The sequence below is a fragment of the Anarhichas minor genome, unplaced genomic scaffold, assembly GCF_050575085.1.
Source record: "Anarhichas minor isolate MPS153535 unplaced genomic scaffold, ASM5057508v1 ptg000073l, whole genome shotgun sequence".
Taxonomy (NCBI): Eukaryota; Metazoa; Chordata; class Actinopteri; order Perciformes; family Anarhichadidae; genus Anarhichas; species Anarhichas minor.
The window spans coordinates 3,360,098-3,380,495 of record NW_027466519.1 but is presented as its reverse complement, the minus strand read 5'-3'; the positions used below and the strand labels follow the sequence as shown (position 1 = coordinate 3,380,495).

At 40.6% G+C, this 20,398-nt stretch overlaps 1 protein-coding gene across 2 annotated transcripts; it reads right to left on the bottom strand.

Annotated features, from left to right (window-relative positions):
- Positions 1–480: 480 nt before the first annotated feature.
- ghrb (growth hormone receptor b) lies at positions 481–18,957 on the bottom strand. Of its 2 annotated transcripts, XM_076079938.1 has the most exons (9): positions 18,834–18,957; positions 14,316–14,403; positions 9,209–9,344; positions 7,844–8,022; positions 6,978–7,156; positions 6,594–6,738; positions 4,258–4,348; positions 3,902–3,971; positions 481–2,426 (listed from the first exon to the last, which is right to left on the bottom strand). In XM_076079938.1, exons 2-9 carry the CDS (start codon positions 14,392–14,394, stop codon positions 1,566–1,568), a joined length of 1,740 nt encoding a protein of 579 aa, XP_075936053.1. In that variant the 5' UTR covers positions 14,395–14,403; positions 18,834–18,957; the 3' UTR covers positions 481–1,565. The 2 variants fall into 2 exon arrangements, with proteins under 2 accessions (XP_075936053.1, XP_075936052.1); XM_076079937.1 differs by lacking the exon at positions 18,834–18,957 and having other exon boundaries at positions 14,316–14,418.
- Between the last annotated feature and the right edge of the window lie 1,441 nt (positions 18,958–20,398).

Sequence of the window (20,398 nt, the reverse complement as noted above, 5' to 3'; positions counted from 1 at the left end):
TACAATTAGTTTTTAGGGATCTTTTAAAACAAACTATTCTGTGACTTTTGTCAACATAATATGACTTTTTTCAAAATACTATACTGAGACTTTATCACTTTTATTGATATACTATAATTTGAATTCTTTCGACATACTATACTATTACTTTTTCAACATGATAGGCTATTCCTTGTTAGGAGTTTTCCTATCATTTCTTTGAAAAACTTAATAATTGTAATTATATTACAGCTTTTTTGATATACTAAACATTTTTCTGAATTACTAATTTTTTATGCTTTTCTATACAATTATTTTTTATGACTAACTTTACCAGGACTTTTAAAGACTTAATATAATATGACCTTTTATGACTTACTATGACTTACATTTGTGACTTTTTTTAAGACATACCAGTATTCCTTTAGAACACTCAAAACTGAAAAAAGCAGTCATCTGATGTGCGGTCTAAAACCAGCTGATATTAATAAGACAAACGGCAAAAGTATGAACGTTTATTTGTAATACTTGAACGGTTAAAATGCAATATCTGTACAAATTCAACACTGATGACCATGTATCCCCAACTTTTCATTTGTAATAAATGCTCTGTCAACCAGAAATTAGCAATCCAAAAATATTTTGGTTGTCAGCCCTGAACACATTTCACAGTTTATAAAATAAATAAAAATCATGGTTTGTAATTGCATCAAAGTATTATGCATCTCATTGTTTTTACTTTTTTTATGTTTATCCTTTTAAACGAGTACAGGTCAGGCTATTTTACATCTTCAGGAGTTCATGTGTCGGCAACAACATAATATATGAACCCCAATAAGTGGTATTTAAAAAGGCTGGGTTTCTAATCGGTGAAAGAACACTTTAATTTTAACAATATTGGTCTAAAAGAAATGAAACCATTATGAAAACCATAAAAAATGTTGGATTCCCAGAGTATATCAATTAATTAGTAATTAATTAGTACCTGATGTTATTAAAAAGAAAGCCTTTGATATGTTTAAAATGATAGGAATTAACCATGTCACTGTACAATTACTATAAATATATACAGTATGAATGAAATGACTCGTAGAGACAAAACCACAGCAACTCTGCAAGTCTATAAAGCTGTTTAGTCTCTTTGGGCTCATAGCACCAAAATGCAGAAATACAAAATGAGCAACTAGTGGGTGAAAACAGCGGAGCATTTAGCTGCCAGAGCCAGTTATTTTTCTACGGGCTTGATTGAAATGAAACCAGAAGAGTTAAAGGAGACTGAATATTGAACTTGCATTCATCAACACAAATCCAAATTTCTCTTTGCCCTTTCCATAAGTGCAGTAAAACACATGTGCTCTTCCTCCCTCATACCAAACTTCTAACTAACCCTTTAGAGAGCCCTGTCAGTGGGAGCAGCGGCAGGTCAGAGGTGGTGGCAGGACAGGCAGAGGCCTCCCACCTATTTTAGGAAAACTGACATTCAACACTCAACCTTGGGACCCTCAATAAGCAATCTCAAAGGCTGTTCCCAAGCTTGCCTGTGCCTTTGTTGGAATAATCTTGACATTGCACAGTTCACCGCTGCTCTATGGTGTGACGCTTCCCAAAAGTTCAGGGGTCAGGTAGCCGTCCGGTGTTGGCATGATTTTTGGGATGATCAGTTGGGGGGCAGGTATTGAGTTTGGTGTCAGTAAGAGGCTGTTCTGCCGGCCAACACCCTCTACAATGGTGTAGACAGGAGCAGGGGAAAGAGGGGACATGGGGGTGGTATCTGATTTCTGGTAACGCGACAAAGATGGTGAAGAACTCAAGACTTCTCCAGTCTGGCAGGTTTCGCTCATATCTCCTGTGGACAACATGGGGCTCATTTTACCTGCGTTGAGCTCTGAGGTGTAACCTCCATGATCTGGATTCACCACCATGAGCTGAAACTCTTTCTTCTCTTTCCCCACCATGATGTCTTTCCCAATGCGTTTTACCATCTCAGTCTGTTCTTCAGGTGACAGCAACACCTTGCCAGATGACCTCACCTCACTCACCTGGGTGTACAGCGCCTCTCTGCCCGGTGCTACAACACGAGGCTCCCCAGTGGCGGGGCTCTGGGCCTCGGCGCTTGGCTCACAGGTGGTTGGGCACAACGGTTCCTTACTGTGGGTTTGATTTGGGATGAGACGAATGAAAGGTGACGGTTCCGGGTCACTGGGTAGATCTGGGTCGCAGCAGCTGGCCCGGCCCGAGTCGTCGTCTCTGAAGCCGATGGCGAAAGGAGAGCAGTTGGAGGACAGGGAGCGCTCCATGAGACAGTCCGTGTCCAGGTCTGTCAGTCTGTCGTTATGCTCTTCAATGTCGATATCGATGAACTCCACCCAGGGGTCGTTGTTGTACAGCTCCGGCCTCAGATCAGGGGGGCCACTCAGGATGGACGTCAACTCCTTCAGCTTCCCTTTCTGTGAGATTAACAAAATAGAGTTGATAAACTCAAGAGGGCACATTCAGCTGGCGAGTTAGGTCGGCTGCTTCAGGCATAATTACAGTTCAATATGCGTTCGGTCTTATTTTTGTAGGTTTTCTGTCAGTAATGAAACATTGTTCTCAACAATGTAATTGCTCAGAACTGGTACATAAAAAGACACAAGCAGTCTGAAGGTTTTAAACATGCCCAAAGGTTGGCCAAACATTTGGAAACAAAAAGGTTCTTCATGGTTCAACTTTGATCTACCATACCAACCGTGCGCACACAGCTTGGATCAACTCATTTACAAATAAAACAGTTTGGATAGTCTGAATAAACTGTTACTGTGTAAAACCTGTCTGATCATCTAACTGCTCAAGTTTCTTGCCTTTTCAGATGTCATTGTAGTGATGCAGCATGTATCCAGAAACTACTTTGTACATTATAGTTCTAACTAGTTTTCCTTAAAGGGTAAACCCAAAAAAACAGAAAATATTTCCCCACTCTGTGGTATTAAGATACAACATTGTGAACAACAGAACACACATGAGTATCCACAGAAACACCTCTATGCCTGACCAACCCTTACAAAGCTCAAAGCAAAACAAAAAGGAGAGAAACAAACAACGTAACAGACGAGCAAGGAAATAAATATCCCAAAACTTGTTGAGTTTCTAAAACTTCCCCCTCTACCCCACCACAATGGACTCAAACTGAATTTAGTTAGTGGTGCTCAAATCATCACGAAATGACCTGAACATTTGGGACTTATCTCAACATAGTACACGAACCTCACTATTGAGTATGGATGGGTACAAGCACCAGATTAACAGATATACATATACAGTATAGATAGACATGGCAAGTTCTCGTCAACTTTTACAGTAGAACAATAGAAAGCATCCTGACTGGAAATAAATTGGCTTGGGATGTGCACGGCCCAGGACAGATGGGCTCTCCAATGGGTGATTGAAAATTGGTGATATTGGTGAAGTGAGGTGCCTGCGCAGAGTCCAAAGAATACTTGAAGACAATATCCAGCCAAAACCTGTTCGCCCTGCTGCCGCCTGGCAAGCAACACAGACGTATTCGCTGTCTTATCACCAGACTACAGAGCAGCATCTTTTCTTAGGCTGACATTTCTCAACTAATCCTCTGTATGCTTTTGTTGAGCTTTTTAGCTCTTCTAGCATACCAGGACTACAACTTACATTGTATTGTGCAACCCTGTGTTTGAACATGTACCTTAGCTATCTATGCATTGAAAAAGATATGGTGTCCCACGGTGAAGACGGTTTTATTTAGTATTGGCCTGAAAATGAGACATTATTCTCATATATCAAAATTAAAATATCTCCACGAAAGTGTTCTGTGAGCCTGAAAATGGTTTCCCTTTTACATTTTGAATACAGAGTGTGCTAGTAAGTTATGACAAGTCATGGTCGAGCATAATAACATCTAGATGAATACCTTGAGTAGTTCAGGGTCAATTCCTCGTATTTTAGGTCCAGGAACAGGAGGCAAAAGAATAACCATAAACCTTGGGGAAGAAAAAAAGGCGTGTGAAATTTGACATAACACAAATGCAAACAGGAAACAAAACACACTTGACTTAAGATCTCAGTATAAACACTGCAGAGCTGATATGCAGAATGTCTCACTTGTCCACACATTGAAAGATAACACAGACACTGAGGCAGTTTATCAAAGTCTAGCAGCCCACACAGTGTGCTGGTCACTGAGCAGCATACTACACTCTCATTTATCCAAGCTTTTATAAACCTTCCAGTCCTACACAGAAATACGAATGGTTGTAAAATACTTACTTCTCCTGCTGCGATATGATAACTAACATCAGGATGGTCACTAAGCACAAGGCACCAAAGACGAGCAAGGCCACCACTGGGAATTCCGACACTGGGAAAAGAAATGCACACAAATTCACATATACTTTAAGGGTAACTGGTATTTTTCTGGAGCCTATTGTTCCATGTTTTCATGTCTAAGTGACTAATGGGGACAATCTGAGTTTGAAATTGGTCCAGTAGTGAGGGATAACATAACCAGCAGAAACAAAACGAGCTGCGAGGGCAAAGTTCTGCTCAAGGAAAAGTCTCGCTGTGATATCTGAACCGGGCAGCAACAGGTCCCACTCTTTACAGCCTTCGTCCTCTGTGGGCAGAGGGTGACAGCACCAACAGGAACACCACCAGTCTCCTAAGCTCTGTGGCCTTGCAGCAGCTGGTTCACCCTAATCTGCTTGTTGTTGTAGGAGCGCTTCATCCGAATTCTCTGGCATCAATAAATAGGGGCAGCCATGGAATTCAACGACCTCATCCACGTTGTCGAAATCATCTCAGTGTTTAGCTATGAAATTGAAAATCTTTTAGATAACACTAAGCTACGCTTTATGTACTCCAAAACAAAACTTCTAGCCCCGCTGCACTCGCAGTGACTCAGCCGTTGTCTTCCGGCAACATGTCACCTTGTGAGATTTCAGAATCAGACTTCTCCTTGAGCGAGACACTTTCCATCATGTTGTTAGTCACTTAAAATAACAATCAGAGCCTGTCAGTGGCAAAAACAAACACTTTTAGTGGACGTAAAGGAAGGTTTGCCCAGGTAGGATTGCATTGCAGCCCATGAGCAGCTGCCGTCTACATTGCTTTCGCTCAATACTGGACTCATTTCAGAAATTGTTGTCCCCGTTAAGGCTCGGTTGTACTTTCCGCAAGACATGAGCTGACGCTAACTTGTGAAAAGGAACAGATCTTTTATACTCTGTGCAGGTTTCTCCTTGCGTCAAACCAACATTCTCAAAACTCCACAAAGTTCTCAATTTTCCGTGCGTCCGCGTCGTTAGAAAATGTTGGATGTGCACGGTAAGATGTCAATTTGGCCGTGCGGACCTTCGCAACTCTCGCAGACGTGGCAAGCATAAATCACGCTTTAGTCAGTTAGACACAAAAACATGGGGAAATAGAGCCCAGGTTTAAAAAATACCAAAAGTTACCCTTTAATATATCATATCATCAAAATAGATAAACAGATAAATAAAAAACTGGCCGTGAAAGGCTGTGTTTAGGTTTTATGTAGACAAATGTATAAAGCACAGAAGCCATTTTCAGAAATACATAACATTGCTGGTTTTATCTGTCTGTTAACGTAATGGCTCTGTCCTTCATACATAAAATGTTTGCATGTCTGAAAGGGGATTTAGAATAACCTGGTTTAGACCTGTAGATACCTGGATCCCTCTGATAAATGCTTTAATTATTATTGTATTAATATCCTTAAATGTTTAATATTGTGTGTTTGTGTGCTTCATAACTAATATCTATCGTGCACTGCCCGTCATAATGGCGTGCACTGGGGCCCGTTGTAACTATTTGATGGCTCGCCATGAAATTTAATAAACACTACACACATTTATGTTCCCCACAGAATGAACTGTAAACATATTGGTGGTGCCCATACTTTGATTTATGACCAAACAGCTGCAATACTAATGTCAGAGTCAACTTCTACTTTACTGTTTGAGCGGGAACATTGTTTGTAGCAGCAGGACAGAAGAGTCTTTAAGAAATATGAGACATGTCTTCAAAAAGAAAGTAAATGATAAGAAACGTGTTCTTCTGCTTGTTTTTTTTGACAAGTGCAATAGCTTACTGTGTCTCATCAATGCAAAATTCACAAATATTTAGGCATTATTTAGGCATAAAATGGGGCTGGATTCACTCATGGCTACTGGTACATTCTGATCACAGCATTAAGAAGATCACACAGGAACCACCGTTTTAATGCACAGGCTTAGCGGGGGCTCGAGCCCTGGGATCCGACATAAAATAAAAATAGAAAATACAAATATCTAACTGTAGTTGAGTCGTGTTGGTGCTTGAGGGAGTGGTGGAGGGCATTAATAAAGTGGTAGCCCCGGGGCTCATGCTACTTTAATTTGGCCTTGTACACATATAACCATATAGTGATTCTGATGCTCATCAGAGGAGGGGGAGGGAGCTGTTAGGTGAAAGCAGAGAGGTCTTTTAATGGTGACAAGGACATTTAGCTGCAGCTTCTACAGGAATAATTCAAAAAACCTTTTTGATAGCGTTTGTAAGAGCTTTTGTCATCCAGCCTGTAAACATTTGCGGTGCGTGTTTACCTTTAAATGGAACGTGCACAATTACAGAGTCACTGAACGCTCCGAACTCTTTTCCACCCAACATTTTGCAACGGACGTGAACCTCGTGATTGACGTCAGTCTGAAGCCCATAAATAGACCGATGTGTGCTTTTCACAAGGTCGACCTGTGGTGATAAAAACAAGGTTTAAATACGAGAAGCGGTGCTGCAGCATCACAATTGTCTCGTCTAAGAAACATTCATGTTTCATTTTGACAATAATAAAAAGTTGACTATAATAATCAATCAATATATATTGAAAATAAACTGTGCTGAAGTTAACTGATGCACATGCATGTATGATTTAATATGATACTAAAATTCCACTGAGGTTGTATTTAAGCACACTGAAATGAAACACCCACCTGTTCCCACAGGTCAGAGTTGACATTGCGGTACTGGACGTCGTAATGCAGCGTCATCCATCCCATCGCCACGTCTGCAGACTGGGGCGGTTTCCAGCTCAGCATGATATCATAGTAAGTGCCGGTGGAGCTCACATTCAGGAGGGTCCAGTTCAAGCCGACTGGAGGATCCGGTTGCACTGCAGGCCAGAATGTAATTTTATCACCAGCAAGTCAACAAAGACAAGAGTGTATTACTACAGTTTACACATGTGTATCCATTCTATAATACAATGGAGGCATGTTAGTTGGAGTCTGAGAGTCTCTTCTGGTTTCAGGCTTTCCAACCGATTTTGGAACCTGGCTGCAAGGATTTGTTCCTTTTCAGACACAATAGTATTTCCGAGGTCAAACACTCATGTTTGGGAATAAGACCTGGCTCACACTTTCAGTTCATTCACTGTCCCGTTGAAACAGGACACGGTCTTTCCCAAACTGCTGCCACAAACTAGGAAGCACACTACCGTCTAATATATCATTGTAGCATTGAGTATTTATAACAGGCAACAGCAAATGCTTTGACAGTTTGCAACTATTTAAGACTTGTGGGATATACCGTACAAGAGTAGATCCATTTATCTTGAGGATATAGACAAAAGTTTAGACTCTTCAGAGAGACTGATGCTTGTGAAACAGTAGCTCATCTGGAAGTTGGGGAAGAGCATTGAAACTTTACCAGGGTGCCAACAAATCCTATCTTTAAACTTTTGAGCGGAAAGTAGCGGAGGAATATGGGAAAGCCTTATATGGGCTTTTAATCCCATTTTTTAAATGAACTTTCTTTAGATCTGGATCATGACAGGTGCAGAGTGAGGCAGCAAACTCACCGATCTCATATACGTCGAAAAGGTTCTCATCATAGAGGATGGCTTGATCCCTCGAGCGGAGCTGGACACTGTAATATGTCCAGACGGATGTGTGGTTCTCATCGAAAAAGCACTCGTTTGGCCTGTCGGTGCTGTAGTAAGGACACTCACTCCACTCTTTGGAGGAATTAGGGGGGGGTCTGCAAGGGGGTGAGACCAGGTACGTTTAAGAAAACAGCATGAACAAGTAAGAAAATCCACTCAAAGCAATTACTAAATATTTTTGGGCACTTTCATAAGCATGCATAAACATTTAGTCGGTTATAATCAGCTGTGGTGCGGTTGAACCTCTGGTGAGGTTTGTTTGGGCAGTTGTGAACAGACCAAAACTACAATGTAAGACTCCTTTGTACACGCCCTTCAGCATATCTGCTTTCTAATTCGATCCGCTTAAATTTGGGCAAACCGATCCAAGCTGAATAGAATACAAACCAAAAGTATATGGCTTGTGACAGCGCGCTTATAAATGAGTTTATGATTACGGCTGATCCCTCTACTCCTGATTAAAAACTGATTTAGAAAGTCCTGATTCAAATTTATCGATTAAATTTATGACGATTAAACACACATCAGACCCTGATATTGCATAAACGTGAAAGTATCTCTTAGAATTTATCCGGGGAACTTAAAACAACTACAAATAAGCAACATTGTTGTTTTCTTTTGCATAAAAAATGTATTCTATTACTATTGTGAGCATTTGTTTTTACTACAATATATGTCTTCATTGAAAGCAGTGGACTTGAGGCTGAATACCAGACACGGTAGGGACTAACACATTATCGGGTTTGGGTTTTTTTTGTGGGAAGTTGGTTAATGGTATCTATTCAATACCAGAGAATCCCTACTATGCCCTTAGATATAACATACCTCACAAAGTGTAAGCCTGAACTGGACTTTTGCCTTGTCAACACAGAGTGAGCAGGTGCGCCACATGCCTGATAAGGCTTGCATGCCAGTTGTAAAAGCAGTGATGCTGCTGGACCTTGAAAATGTGGGTGAAGAGGGGATTTGTGAAGTGGTTTACGAGTCAACTGTATCTTACATTTACTTACATCTACATGCATTCTCTAACAACTGACACTTATTTCCTTGCTTGAATTATTCTACTCTTTCTTTAATTGTAATTATTACCTGTCTTTTACTCTGATGCACATTATTCAAAAGGCCTGTAAAGTCATGACTTATGTTTTAATGACTACATTATTTGTACTCTGCCAAGTTGTATCCTTCTCCTCTCTTTCTTCTTTTTGTATCCGTTACCTTGATTTGCTTGAACAGCACAGAAAAGGCACATCTTTTTGTTAGTAAAGTTTTCTCCCCTACTTTTTGTTAATGTAGAATAAGCGGAGATCTCCCGGCTCGGAGAGGTTCTGGGAAGTGCCGACATTCCATCTGCAGCGGAACGTCTCCATGTTGGTGGAGACGCAACCGGTGATGTGTGGGTGTTTCTGCGGGAGGACTGTCGGGAACAGAGAGAGCGAGGAAGTGAGAGGGACAGAGAAACATCATCTTATCATCATCACATCTCATTCTTTTTGATGCTGCATGAATCTGTTTCGCTTTCTTTTTGGTGTTGCAACTGATTGTTATGATCGTGATGTGACGATGCATCACTTCAGTGACGGGATAATAACTGCAACCTAAATCCAGTGGGCGCCCCAGCCACAGGGAAAATGTCTACATTTTCCTGGCAGTAATTTTACGGCTCTTCTTGCGAAAGCAGCAGCCGGAGAGTTCACTGCCACTGGAATGAGCTTGTTTGATCTCTCTGTACTCAGAAACCCACTTGCACATGAAGTACTATGGGATCCTGTTTTACAGGCTGAATAAACTCAAACTGCGAGTGGACAGCATTTCTACAACACTCTTGCAGCAGACCTGTGTCCCATTTGTCTGTAGTGGATTCACACTGGCAAAGTGACAATATTAAGTGTAGTGTAGGGGAATAGAACACTACTGTCCCACGGAGAGATTGAGGGACAAAAATATGTATTAAGTAGTTGCATCGTAGTCACCATAAAACCGTTTCTGCAGAATCGATGACTTTGTTATTTTGATTGACGACTGTGAGTCTGACAGTGTTTTGGTGGGAAGAAAATAAGACTTTCCATAAGACAACATTTTTACAAAATAATCACTACGTAAGGTTCACCTAAGTGCATCTCACATAAGTGGACAGAGTTTGCTTAGAAAACTGTTTGTCTGATGTGGCCGAACTGGCCCTTTGAACAAAGAGGGGAGCTTTTTGACGCTGCATTAAGTAAACACTGCTGATTGTATTACCGGGAGGCTTTGAGATCAATAACTCCTGGGACAGCACGCAGACGCAGTCAGCTGACCACATCAACATGTCAAGAGAGGAACAACACACAGGCCCCTGCTGGCTGAGCACCAAGACGTGTAAAGAACAAGATGGCGCCTTCACAGCCGAGAGGCAGCACTCGGAGCAGATGATGAATACCTCTGGCCCGATTAGGGTGCTTCAGGGAAAGGGAGCCACAGGTTAAAAATAACCTGTTTACCAGATCCCCGACTCCTCCTCGGAACTCTGCTTAGCTCAGCATTAAGAGAAAAGGCAATTTGACACTCAGCCATGCGGAGCATTTATGCGGCTCATTTCATCATGATACATGTTAGTTGTGTGTGATGGGGAAATGTGTGGGGAATTGATTTATTATAATTTAGTTGGGGGCGTTTGAGAGTACTTGGGTATATTCCTGTTTTTGTATGATTATTATAAGAATTACATGAATTATTATTATTATTATTATTTAATATTACTGAACATAGAGATTGAAATAAATAAAACATCAAAGGCTGAGAGCGGCTGATTTGTTCAAGTACTGTTACTACCGAGCTAAAAAGAATTGTGAGATGATCTAAATTATCTCACGATTTCCTTTTGCCAAATTGTACAAAGGTAGCCGTTATTGTACAACACATGGTTGCTCAACACAATGCAATGTGTTATGCTACACATGAAAAACAAAACAAAACGGCTGGTCAGAAGATGCTGTGGGCAGTTTACCGCATTGGCATACTGTGGTTGTGGTGGATGGTGGCAGGGGTTCTCATCCTTGGTCCCATGTGAGGATGGTGTTAGGCAACAAAAGCACTTGGATGAAGAGAAATGTTGTGGTTTTTAGTGAAATGAACACGCCATGTTCAAGTCAGTGCCGACATTTTCTGTCCAAGACCTCGCACTTTCCCTGACCTTAAAGTCTGGGTAAAACCAACACACCACAGAAGAATGTGTTACTAAAAAAACGGAAAGTATATTAGATTAGGTTTCAGAATCTTGAAACAATAAGCAGTAATCCCTGCTCTGAAACGCTTGGAGCATGTCTGATGTTCTGAAACCACGCCCAAACACGTGGCTGAGGTTTGAGTACATATGTACAGTATAGTAACTATATAGTTTACAGTCTTCATATGGTTTCAGCTATTCATTTCTAACATGTATAATAATGTGTTTGAAGTGCTGTGAGGTTCTAAACAAATCAAACATGTTTAATCATGCTTTAGTTTAGACCAGCACATCATTTACAACCAGAGCAGATATCGTAAGAAAACAAATGTCGGTGAACATTTCGTACGTTTTCCACCAACATTTTGCAAATTGCCACATAAATAACATTAAATATATTGTGTTTATAAAGAGTATAATCCAAGTGTATTACATTCAGATACAAACATCATTTCAAGGAGACAGGGTTGCTTGTTTGATGACTATACTGTAGTGCTTTGCAGATATTACATTACATATAAAACATGTATTTAACTTGTAAAATATGTACTTCTATAGATCTGAAGACCATGACGTAGTCAGAGTTAGCTCCACCTCCACCAGCTACAATATTAAAATGACATATGTTGTATGATATATACAGAGATGAAATGATTAGTCCGTCACCAGCAGCAATTTTGATACTAGCTTTTTTTTGTTGGTGCTTTAACTTGTCACATATGATAGTACATCTAATATATTTGGGCATTGAACTGCTGTTTGGACACAACATACACGCTGAAGATGGTATATTGGGCAGTGGAAAATTGTGATGGATGATTTTCTTTTACATTCTTTACCTTACACTTTTACCTGTTAGTATTTTTAAATTGTAGTTTTGCTACTTTTAATTCACTATTGGATCTAAATACTTCTTCCACCACTGAGTAAGAGTGGCGAAAGTATCTAAAGAGAACGAAAAATATTATTGCCCCATGATGCCTAATTCTGACCCAGTACAGCTGATCATAAGCTACTTGATCAACTTGCAAACCTTCATTGCTGTGCTTGTGTGCTTGTCACTGAAAGTGCTGCTGTGTTTGCTCAACAGCTGCCAAACAGAGTTCACTCCTAGTAAGTAAACATGTGTGCAGTGGGAGCCGAGCACTTTCAGGTCACAGCCATAAAAGCCACAAAACACACACACACACACACACACACACACACACACACACACACACACGCTTGCCAAGCTTGTAATATCAATTTACAAGATCTTCTCATTACAGGACTTCACAAGAGACAAACTGCCACAAGCATAAGAAGTAAACATGTTTACATCAGCGTGACTTCTCTCTAAGTGCTGCAGAGTGCCCACGGTCTATTTCAGGGTGAAAGAAAACATCCTCGCTTACTCTGTTTTCCTAAGCCCAGATGTGTTTCCTCTTAGCTGTAATTTCCAAGGAAGGAAACAGTAGCTAGTATTAATGACCTTTGAAAGGACTCACTCATACCTCTGATCCCATATAGTAGCAGGTAGAACACAACAGGTTGCCTTTAGTGTGTGCTTTTCTGATTATAGCATCTAACAACATCTGGACAGCGTGCTGGTGGGAAGCCTTCATTAATGTCTTTACTGGGAGCACACAAGGCAAACGGATATTTGGAGAGTCACATGTTCAAACATCAATCAGTGCACTCTCTAGAGGAAATACCTCTTCCTCTGCATTTAGCAAAAGCCATTTCCTTCCTTGGCTGAGAGCCACTGTGCTCTCAACAGTGATTACTGAACATTTTGCTGACTTAACAAGCCTTCTGGGCAAAACATAAACATATTAGATAGAGAGGAAGCTTGTGTACGCCTGACAGTGAAGAGCGACAGCATGACCTTGTAATCGCATCGAGAACCAATGTCATGATTCCTGGGCGATACAAACAGTGGTGCTCAGGTGGTGAAGAGTAAGGATCACATGTTCCCCCCTCCAGGGACCATTCAGTTCCCAGAAGCAGCAGCCTACCTCCTGCGGCTCCCGTTCAAAAGATCGGAGGTGAGAGGAGTTATTTTGAGCTACCACTGATCTAAAAGTCCCAGTCCTCCTCTCGTAGACAATGTCGGTTGACAGACGGAGTACACACAAGGCTTCATTAGACATAAAACTCTTTTTAATACATTATACTCTTATGATTATACCCTCTGTCTGCTAACGGTAGCTAGCTGGTAGCCTCTCTTCGAAAATACTAAGATCATGTATGTTCAATTTATATTTCTTCTTCGGTTACATGTCGTAGTTTCTCCCGAGCGGCTATTCACCACAGCAACGCCAGACGCTTTGAGACCGAATCACTCAACATGTGAAGTTTTGCAGGCTGTTAAAACTTGCTCACCAGGTCTGCATTAAAAACTCAGCTGAGGCGTCTCTGATTTCAATGAACAATTTGGCAGCGAGTTGAACGCTTGAACTCACTTATTATTCTACAGGGCCGTCGGAACACAGCAGCCGAGTTCATTTAAAGGCATGAAACTAATAAAAACTAAGAAGCAGGAGAACTGGGGAAGAGGGGAAAACATGCTCCGTTCACACCTCCTCTAAACTATACTGACAGTATTATGTAACAAGACCAAACACAGGATGTCCGCATGTGACTTTAATGGTCAATGACACCTAATTTATATCCGTGGATAAAATACAACCCATGTATGCAAATACAGAGCCCTTCCACTGCCACTGAGGGGCTGTTTTGTACAAAAACAAACGGGGCACGGACACACTGAACAGCTTCCCATTGTTCTGCAGTAGAGTACTCTCTGCTCTCTAGAGTTCCTGGAAAGCCACTTCACTAGAAATCTGTTGGCAGCTCTCTGTGGCTCTGTGTGGAGGGCTTCGCTGTTGTGCAACACAGTTCACATTCATTTGAATGTTAAAGTGGCACAGAGCAACAATGCAGCGATACGTGTTTTATATTGTGCCGGGCTTGTTTTGTCCTGTGGCCCATTTAAAACAGATGTGTCTGAACGATTAGTTCCATCTGCTGTTGTGCAATTTCTGATTCCAAAACCAAGATTAACAAGAAAGCATAATCAAGTCTACACACAGAAGTTGCACACATTACACAAGATGCTACATAATTTCAAATCAGTCTGAAACATTCAAATGCCAACAATCTTCTTTTTTTTTATTCTAATCTAGATATTCATAAACATACCTTGCTCAGAGGCTGATTCCATTGCTGAGAAAGTGAAGATGTGAAGGAAGAAGAAGAGCACGGTGAGAGCGGCCGCCATGGCGTTGAGCTGTGGAGGAAACATGTGGCGAATGTTAGTTTTTCAGTGCATTCCACCCGGCTGCACCGCAGAGCCCATGAAGGCCCAGCCCACTACCACCATTAAACACTCCTTAACTTTTGTTTTCAAAGGAGAGGCTGAGTACATCCGCGATACAACTGTATAGAGTCACAGAACTGGAAAGTGCTTCAGACATCAAGTGGCATTCAGTTTGCAAACCTCGCTCTTGTGCATACACGGCAGCCTATTTGCCAGGTTGTTCTGTATCCTGACATTCAGCTGGAGGAGGGCTGTTCCCACGTTGCAGTTATTTTGCTAAATACTTGGAACGCTTTAGGACAGACAACTGAGAGGCTGAGTGCTGTGTGAACACGTTAAACCTGTTACACTGAATAATAGTTACTGCTCTACAGTATTCAAGTCCTTCAGCTTTGGGATTTATTTGACGACTACATGTGAAGTTACAACTTTACTTGCTTTAAAATGATCTTATTTCAGATTATAATCAGAGTAATTTTACTTAATGACACTTTATCTGCTCTGTTTCTACACTTCTACTGACTTCTACTTTTCAACTGCATTCACTGCTTTCACGCTATGTTTGTACTTCAACTACTTCTTTCAATTCCTTTCAGCAGCTTCACTTCGAGTACTTTCATTTCAGTCAGTGCCACTGACTCTTTTCAGCACTTCACTTCACTTCAACCGACATTCGTGCTTTGTTTACGCTTACTATTCACTTCTTTCAGCACAATCACTTCAACCTTGTTTACTTACTACTGAAACAACTACTGGCACTTCCTAAATACTTCACTAATTCTGTTCAAACTCTCACTTCAAATATATAGTAGGACCAGCATGTCTAAATCGGAATCTGAGGATGTTTTATTCACATTATCTTTGTGGTATTCACACTGTTTATACTTCCTGGGAAAAAAAACAGTTTTGTTCTAGACGTGACATCCATTTCCAGCCAACACTTCTGGGTTCCCACCGGTAAATGTGCAATCCACCCCCACTACATGGGCCTTGTTTAGATCTGGTTCACTGAACCTTGGATTCAAATCATTTTCATCTTGTAAAGCAGAGTTGGGCTCTTTGTGAGCTTGTTATTAGGATACCCAAGGCCTTTCTCCGCCTGATTTATCGTTTAAAATATCTAGGGGTGTCCCTGACTAAGAATTTAGATAGTTAAATCTGATTGGTCAAGTCTTGCCGATAGTCAACTGATCATCAATTTGTCTTGTTTTGTTTTGCTTGCTCATTAACATCTGTTTAAGTTTAAGAATAATGGACAGCGCTGTATGCTGAGAGACGCAGTTTTTTTGTCGTGCTTGTTTTTCGTGGTTGTGAATAGAACTTTATGTCCATATTCCATCTTCCCCATTGTATCGATCCGCAGACAGAAGAGAAACGACAGAGGGAAGAGACAGTCAACGGGAGAGATGTAAGCCGAAGTGCCAGTGCTCCGATAGCGCTGTATTCATATAGCAAATAGTCAATTCAATAATAGATTGATGAAAACAAAATGTATTGAAAATACATTTATCATGCAAACTTCCAAACATTGGCTGGTTTCAATTTCTCAAATGTGTGGATTACTGAGCTGTTGATGTCATTATACTGAGCGAACGCCTCTTGAATTTAACGTTTGTCTATTTTAAGGAGACTGTTCACAAGCGCACGTGTTGTGTTTGATTGTGATGTGTCACCTGACTTTACATACATAAAATCATACAACCTATTAATGATTTACTGGAGTTGTTTTCCTTGTCATGCTCTAATCTCCTCACTTACTGACGCTGACTTGTGTAAGCTTTGGCGGAGTCTACTGTGTTAGTTCAGTGTGTTGGCTCTTACTTTCACAGCTCTACGTTGAAGTGCAGATGGAGGACGTGCAGTGTCCTCATAGTTTATTATATCATACTTTATAATACAGTCATGTTGTCATTTTTAGGGTTGTAACGGTTTGAGATTTTCACGGTACGATAAACGCTAAAGTTGAATGGTACACAGTACTACATTGTTGTTATCATCATCATCATTTGTATTATTATTAATTATTAATTAAATTATTATTAATGTCCCTTAAGGGAATAAGAGCAAAATGATAATAATAAACAAAATTAATAAACCTGATAAAAAAACAGCGTGCAACTATTATATAACTGAAGAGTGTTAGTTTACATGTTAGCAGCACTATAGCATGTTAAGTTAACTACTAGATGAAAAATAACAGCTGTGAGCTTTTTTAATAATATCCTTTGATTATTATATTAAGATATACTGTTGGTGTGTGACAGCGCAGCCAGACTGCTCCTGTCTGAACCTGTAACTCACGCACACTCTCACTTACTGTGAGTTTCTTGATTTACAGTAATTGTTTTTTATATCTTGATTTCTAGTGAAACTGTCGTGTTTTTCAAAACACCGAAAAAGAAGGGTTGGATACGGATTTATGAACGAATTAGGTTTTTTTTCAATTGCTAACTCACTAAAATGAGATAAAGTACAACTAGTGAAACTGACATGAAGAGACAAAACCCTCTGCTCAAGTGTCCTAAACTCTAAACACATTTAGTCACAGCATTATTACCTTGTAATCTCTGCTCACCAGTGTTGAGAACAGACATCTGGGATTCCTCATGCTGATTAGACGCACCAACAGACTCAACTACCCTCAAAGCGTCACGGCACACACTCTGTTCAGATCAACAGGTGCCGACTTTACAAACAGGCTCAGGGTCATGATGACATGAAGTTTGGGAAAACTTGAAGTAAAATGTAAATGTACTTTACTGACATTTAGACTAATTTTCATACACAGACTTTAAAAAAACAACGGATCCCATACAATCCATCTTCAGCTTGTTCTGTGCTCAAGCAAATACAAAAGTGTCCCTGAGAAGTTGACCACACAAAGGTCACACAAAGGTCATGAGGATTGTCTGTGTTCACTGTTACATTGACTGATGATGTTTCGGAGAAGAAACACGTGGAAGAAATAAACCCAAAAGACTTCTATGCTAAATGTTGTTGTTGTAGCTTTTTCAGTTCCCGTGTCATTTGTTGCCGAATTCTATGCATGAATGTCTGGCAGTATGAGTGAGTATATGCACACTCCAAAAACATTATTGTAGATCTGTGCATGTTCGTCAGGGGTTTAGATAGACTTATTTATAACAATGTCCTTTACATTACACACTTCTCAGCAGTTAAGATCAATTAAAGCCACAGTGCATACAATTTAAAGTATTGTGTTACACCCAAATGTCATTGTTTTTTTTGGCAGCAGAACCAGCTGTAAACACGGCCCTGACATATTACATATTATCACCCTGTAAAGTTGTTATGCAAATGTGTTGGCAGAAGATGCAATGCATCCTCATTTATGAGTCAAAATGTTTGGGTGTTAAATCTTTTTCTGCAAAGTAACAGGGGGCTAACAGCCATCAAACGTATAATGCAGTTGCCATAACATTAAACCAATTACATTTGTACGAGTGATTCATCTGTCACTAAAATGTCATAAACAAAACAAAAGCCCAATACAATGTCTTAACCCTCAAAGTTATGTCTTTTGTCTGAGCAACACCAGACAAGGAAAAAGAGGAAATCCTCAACAGTTGCAGAGTCAGACATCGTAAACATTCGGGGCTCAGCCCACTGAGTGGGGGGGGGAGTGGTGATATTTCCCATCAATGGCAGCTATATGCACTATTTTTCAAACCTAGATAATAGAATGCCTAAAAATCTGCACATCAATTGGGAAAACCATGATAGTTGCCAAGTTAGAAATCCCATCAGAGTCCACATCCTGTTTTGCATCTAATTGTTCTCCAACTGTCTCATTATTCTGATGCCAGACTGACCCTCACAATTAAGAAGTTGGTACGAGGGAAACTTTGGCATTTTGATTGGACAATTACACAAACAAATATCAAAAATAGTCTCCATTTAATGTTGGGACGATGAAACAATTGATTAATCAACTAACTGTCTCAGTCCTGAGTATTTTTCTTATGAAGAAATGAACAAACAGTATTCCCTTTATAATTGCACCATAATAAAGTAGCTTAACTCTCTTGAGTCTTGACCTAAATACAACTCTCTCTCCACCCTTTACCGACTTGACTTATCACATTTAAACATCGATAAGCTGCTTTAACTTCTTACTACTTTAACTGTTTCTTCACTGCAGTTTCGGTTTAATAATGAGTTTGTTTTAAATCCGCTTCACGGTTGACGGGTTTCCCCCCAGTGCGCTCCCTGCGATTGCGCAAGATTCGTGACACGATAACATGCATCAAGAAGTAAAAGCCGACAGTATAAGGCTGCGAACGTGTTAATGTATAATTGCATGTCACACACTATCAGAGGCAGTCTGTTCACGTTACCACACAGACAAACATGCTGCACCGACACGAGAACTAACTCACCGCGGCGGGGAGGCGGACAGCAGTCTGCTCCCTGTCCTCACAGGTTTCCTTGATGAAACAGCACCATCGAGCTCCAACCTTGTAAACAGACCGCAGACACCCCGTGAAATCAACCGAGAGTATGTTTAACTGAGGTCTATGCGGTGTGGTGACTCAGTCGTGGAAAACCCTGCCCCTCTGTCGGTGCTGCAGCGCGCACAGCTGTAACGTCTCACCCTGTGGTTCCGGCGGCAGAGAGAAGGGCGCCATCTGCCGGTGGAGACGGGGTGCGGCAGGGAAAACCACCAGCAGCAGATCTCCAGGAAAACCGATTGAAACATGGGCCCAATCCCAATGTCCCCCCCTAAACCCTCAAACCCTGAACCCTCAAGGACTTACTGACGTCACCTGGTAAGTGGGTGAGTGTGAGAGACTGTGAGGGCTTGAGATGGTGGAAATAGGAATGGGACAGCCCTTTGCTGCAACATACCATGTTACCATGAAAACAACACAAATAAAGTGTATAGTTGTGTGTATTTATTTTATATGTTGTACTCCCTGATTTGAACGTCTTCAGGCTCTTTCCTCACAAGAGGTCATTTTATATAATCTATTTACTCGTTTTTGTCAAAACAGCTTCAATGACAAAATCAAATATTTGATGAATAAATCAATAAATATCTTCTGATTTCATGTTTATTTTTTGTTCCATCTTTAACCCTTAATGTTTCTGAGTAAATTGAATATGACAGGCTGAACACACGTGAGCCGTCCTCTTTGTTTACCTTTTCTTTAAGTCTCCATGCCTCCACTGGTTACCCCGTGTTTAACGTCACATTGCAATGATTTGTGGGTAATTCCCTTAGGCTATTCAATGTTGCAGCTGGTAAAGGTGCAGCTCATTTCAATTATTTGACATACTACTGCATATCCTAATCCATAATCATACATCATCAATTAGTAGTGGATTTATATGTTGTGTTAATAATCTGAATCTGCAAAGCAACTAATCGTATCAAATAAATAAAGTTAAGGAAAAATTAAAAGATTGGCTTCCAAAATGGAAAGGAGTAGAAATATACAGTAAATGGAAATACTCAAGTAGAGTACAAATACCTCAAATAACTATACTCTACTTAAGTACAGTAGGGTGAACAGTTACATTCCTCCACTGCAAATCAATTTGGAAGTGAGATCAACAAATGGAAATGTAAAAGTAAAGTAGCACCACCTCTACTGTAACTTGAATAAGGATGTTAGGTGCACTTATATTATGAAGTGAAAGTTCTTAGTGTGCCAAAATAAAACTTGAGCTATTCGTTTTCCAACCGGTAAAGGAACCTAACAGTTTTAGAGCGGTATTTCTCAGCCTGTGGAGTCACATTTCAAGTTAAATTTAGTCTGCACACGTGAGTCTCACTTCTGGCACGTCAGCACCTTGTTTTTGACAGACTGTGGGCCACCCACACCCTCTCCACATGTTTAGCATAGCACACACACACACACACACACACACACACACACACACACACACACACACACACACACTCACACACACACACACATGCAGATGTTAATGTTAGCAA

What these genes read in the sequence shown, in the direction of transcription:
- ghrb (XM_076079937.1), bottom strand. Translation starts at nt 14,418, where the DNA reads ATGTTTCCTCCACAGCTCAACGCCATGGCGGCCGCTCTCACCGTGCTC. An exon ending in TTTCGACGTATATGAGATCG is followed by an intron (nt 7,157 to 7,843) that starts GTGAGTTTGCTG and finishes TCTGGCCTGCAG; the next exon opens with TGCAACCGGATCCTCCAGTC. An exon ending in ACTCTGACCTGTGGGAACAG is followed by an intron (nt 6,739 to 6,977) that starts GTGGGTGTTTCA and finishes TTATCACCACAG; the next exon opens with GTCGACCTTGTGAAAAGCAC.